Source organism: Miniopterus schreibersii (genome assembly GCF_964146895.1).
Source record: "Miniopterus schreibersii genome assembly, chromosome: 6".
Taxonomy (NCBI): Eukaryota; Metazoa; Chordata; class Mammalia; order Chiroptera; family Miniopteridae; genus Miniopterus; species Miniopterus schreibersii.
The window spans coordinates 5,232,317-5,236,593 of record NC_138107.1 but is presented as its reverse complement, the minus strand read 5'-3'; the positions used below and the strand labels follow the sequence as shown (position 1 = coordinate 5,236,593).

Below are 4,277 nucleotides of genomic sequence, written 5' to 3'. Positions count from 1 at the left end.
CGGCTGAGGCTGCGCGGACAGCGGGAGCGGTCCCCGCCAGGGGGCGCAGTTCCCGCGCGCCCGCCCGGCCCAGGTCCGCGCCCGGCTCCGGCCTGACCAAGGGCCCTCTTCCCGAGGAGGCTGGCTGGCCCCAGGCCTCTCCCCGGTGACTGGTGACGTGAAAGCTTTCGCCTCTGTGATTGGTTTAGCCCAAATGGCAGGGACACTATTGGAAGTGAGCTGGCGGAACACGGTCTGGAAGGGAGTTGGGGAGCTGGTGGCAGCTCCCAGCCCGCAGTGTGGGTGCAGCCATGGATCATGAGGGGGGCCCAGGACCAGCGCTGCTGCTACACCTCCTGTGGCTGCTGCCCCACGCCCAGACCGCCCCTCAAGGTATGACAGCACCTCCCCTTTGCTTCAGTCCTGCGGGGGCTCAGCTCAGGGTGCCCACCCACAGCCCTGGGAGAGAGCCCATGCTTTGTAAGTGGTGGGAAGTGCTGCTGGGTGGTCGAGACGAGAGGAACTGGGACAAAGCTACTATGGATGGATGGCAGTGTCAGGGGCATGTTGTACATTTCATTTAAGAGTCCCTTGAAGCAGAGATTATTATATCCATTTTCCAGTTGAAGAAAATGAAACTCAGTTTAAAGTAACTGGTGCAAGTTCACACACTGGGAGGTGGTAGCGCTGGGATTTAACAAAGCAAATGTTATTTCCACTGCTGCATGCAAGAGTCACTCTGCACTCGGTCATCAACTCACCTTGCAATTCTTGAAAAGTCTTCATTGGTCCTTAATTTCCTTCTCGGAGAAGGATGGGGCAGAATGGAAAAATAATCTGGAAGATCCCTCTTACTCTAAATGTCTGTTATTCGAAGTATTGGGTATTGACTGGGTAGGTTTCCTGCTCACTGGGGGGATTCCTGCCAGAAGTTTCAAAGAAAAGGGATTATTTCGTGCAGTTATGGGCTCATTTCCCCCAGTCCTGGCATAGCAAGGGCTGGACAGTTGAGAGAGGGGAAGACGTTTCCAGGGAGGCTGAGAAGAAGCCCGGAGACTGCTTTTCAGTTCACCACGTATCTGGGCGGAGGAGGGAGTGGTGTCATCAATAGCTTGGGGTGGTGGTAACCATTCCTTCGCCCTCCCTTCTAAGACTGGGGAACCCATCCAGGCCCCCCACAGGTCACTACGGTGGCCTGTGAGTTAGACAAAGGTCTCCCCTGGGTGGATGCAGCCTGTGACGGACTGTCGCCTGGAGCAGAGTGCAGGCTGGGTTTCTGCCTCTAGCAGTGCGCAAACCCCACCAACGCTGGACGCTTCAGACAGCAGCCAGTTTACTTCTCACAGCTTCAGACAGTTGGCCTTTTTATGGGCAGGGGTAGTTTGGAGAGATCCCAGTAATTTCTTTTTCACCCCCACTGGGTGGGATAGCCCAAATAACAGGCACTGGGGGGGGGGGGGTTGGTTATATCCCAGCCCTGCCCCTCTGGTTGCAGCAGGCCTGGCCTTTTCTAAGCTAGAGAGGAGGAAGAGGGGGAGGGGGAGGAGGCTCCTGGTCCTGAACTGGGCCCTATCTCCTTTGTATCCCAGACCTACAGAACCACACGTTCCAGCACACAATGTACTGTCAGGACTGGAGTCCCAACGTCGGACTCTCTGAGGCTTACGATGAGGACCTGCTTTTCTCCTTCGACTTTTCCCAGAACACTCGAGTTCCTCGCCTGCCTGAATTTGCTGACTGGGCCCAGAAGCCTGGAGATTCTTCCAACATTTTCTTTGATAAAGCCTTCTGCCAAGCCATGGTCCAGGAAATAGGCCCAAAATTAGAAGGGCAAATCCCAGTGTCTAGAGGTCAGAGCTTTTTTTGGGGTGGGATGGGAACTGCATTCTTACCCTCATTAATCTATACACTGAATTGTTCCCTTTCACACCAGCCCCCCACGTCTGGGCTGAACCCTGCTTCTCTGGGTCAGAGGGCAGGTCTAGAGGTGGCAACATTCAAAGCTATTTATTCAACTTGATGAAGCCAGCAGGAGCAGCTGAGGCCTAGTGACTGAGCGCTGTGTTACTATGCTCAGCAGAAGAGGGGATGTGCCTGATGACGTGCCCGTGTTTTCATGGTCAGACAGCTGTGATCAGATGTCGCTGAGGGGTCTAGACAGGAAGACTGCAGGAAGTCAGGGCCGATGGCTGCAGGGTGGCCTGGGTCTGGCTCTGCCTCTAGGTCCAGCTCTGGCTCTTGCCTAGAAGAAGACCTCAGAGCCCAAGGCCTCCCTCATCTCTCCCCTCAAAGCCCATCCCCATTGACTGTCTGCCCTCCCCTCTGTATGACATGTCCCATCAAACACCAGGGTACCATCTAAATAAGACTCTTCTTTCCCTCACACCTCCTTCCCACCCTGCCCCAGGGCTTCCTGTTGCCGAGGTGTTCACGCTGAAGCCCCTGGAGTTCGGCAAGCCCAACACACTGGTCTGCTTTGTCAGTAACCTCTTCCCACCCACACTGACGGTGACCTGGCAGCATCATGCAGCCCCTGTGGAAGGCGCGGGGCCTACTTTTGTCTCAGCCATCAATGGACTCAGCTTCCAGGCCTTTTCTTACTTAAACTTCACACCCTCACCCTCGGACCTCTTCTCCTGCCTCGTGACTCATGAGATCGACGGCTACACAGCAATTGCCTACTGGGGTGAGAGGCTCCTCCCTGGAAGTCTGGCTCATTTGGGGACAAAAAAGGATAGACCCACGGGAGAGCCTTTTTTCTCTACTTGGACCTTGTTTAGTCCATTCCCACTCTGAGCCAACCTCAGTCTTCCATGCCCAGTTTCTCCCTTGTCATCCCAGACACCCAGGTCATTCCCCAGGGTGGGGGGGCTCCCTAACCAGGTCTCAGGGCCCACCTGCTCCCCTTTGTGTCCAGTGCCCCACAACCCGCTGCCCTCAGATCTTCTGGAGAATGTGCTGTGCGGCCTGGCCTTCGGCCTGGGTGTGCTGGGCATCGTCGTTGGCTTGGTGCTCATAGTCTGCTTCCGGAGGCCTTGTTCAGGTTCGTGGCCTGCGGGGCAGCCGGCGGGGGCCACAGGCGGTGCTGCGTGGGCTGCCGGCATTCTCCCGGGCCTGCGGGGGACTTAGGGGACCCTCAGGCCCGCGGGGAAAGGCTGCATGGGCTCCATGGGCATCCGCCTGGTTGGGGTCCTGGTTCCCACACACAGTCATGGGTCACAGGGATGGCCCCGAGTGGCGGAGGAGTGATGATGGGCGCTGCAGGAAGGGTGTGGGGATGATCTGGGGACAAGGAGAGAGCTACTTCTGTAGGGCTGCCGCAGGCAGGGGGCCTTTGGGGAGGAGGCCTCCCCCTGATGGCTTCCCTCCACCCTTCTCTCCTCAGATTGATTCTTCCTGGTCAGAGCCTGAGGCCAACACCTTCGGGCCTCGCTAGCAGGGGCTGCCCAGCATCGCTGCTTCCCTGAGCAGAAGGCCTGGGGCTCCCCTGGGCTGTGTGCATGCATGCATGTGCATGCGTGTGCGTAGATGTGTGCGCATGCTCGCGCATGTGTGCGCATGTGTGCATGTGTGCGCGCGTGTGTTTGTGCTCGCGCGTGTGCATGCGTGTGTGTGCACGTGTGAACGCACGCGCGTTTGTGTGTGCGTGGGTGCATGTGCACGCGTGTGCATGCATGTGCGTGTGTGTGTGTGTGTGTGTGTGTGTGCAGGTTCTCAGCTGGGGGCTCCGCTATCCGGGGCTTGCATCCCAGAGAACCCAGAGTGGCCTTTCTATCATGACCACAGTCCTTCCCACTTCAAGGCAATAAATCTCATTACTTTTTATTGTGGCCTTTTTTTTTAACTCATGGTGTTTGTTTCTGGATATCTCAACTTGAGTGCGTTGTCATGTCACATTCAACATGCCTTAACCCGAACCTAGCTTGTCCTCAGGGAGGGAAATTGGGAACCCCCTGCCCCCTCAGCTGCCTCCTGTTCCCTGGTCTCAGCACCGTGCTGTCGCTTTCGCTCTGTCACTGTGTGCAGACCGTGAGAAATGAAGGCAGAGCTGCTTTCCGATCACCAGCTCACCAAATGGTGACGTTTTTGCTTGTGGGTATTTTTGCACTTCACCGCCTGGAGAAGTATGTATCTCCCTTCCCCCTTTGCCCTAGCTGGGAAACAGGAGTGCAGGAGTGGGGAAAGGAAGCCTTCAGAAGCTAGTCTTTTTAATGTTTTTATTGATTTTTTTTTTTTTTTTTTAGAGAGAGACAGGAAGGGAGAGGGAGAGATAGAAACATCAGTGAGAAACATCGATT

At 56.0% G+C, this 4,277-nt stretch overlaps 1 protein-coding gene across 3 annotated transcripts; it reads left to right on the top strand.

The window, feature by feature from the left end:
• The first annotated feature begins 200 nt into the window (after nt 1–200).
• LOC308558593 (HLA class II histocompatibility antigen, DM alpha chain) lies at nt 201–3,802 on the top strand. 3 transcript variants are annotated; one of them, XM_081140454.1, is made up of 5 exons: nt 201–372; nt 1,569–1,829; nt 2,387–2,665; nt 2,897–3,022; nt 3,365–3,802. In XM_081140454.1, exons 1-5 carry the CDS (start codon nt 291–293, stop codon nt 3,367–3,369), a joined length of 753 nt encoding a protein of 250 aa, XP_080996580.1. In that variant the 5' UTR covers nt 201–290; the 3' UTR covers nt 3,370–3,802. The 3 variants fall into 3 exon arrangements, with proteins under 3 accessions (XP_080996580.1, XP_080996581.1, XP_080996579.1); XM_081140455.1 differs by having other exon boundaries at nt 218–372; nt 1,682–1,829; XM_081140453.1 differs by having other exon boundaries at nt 238–459.
• The last annotated feature ends 475 nt before the right edge of the window (nt 3,803–4,277 follow it).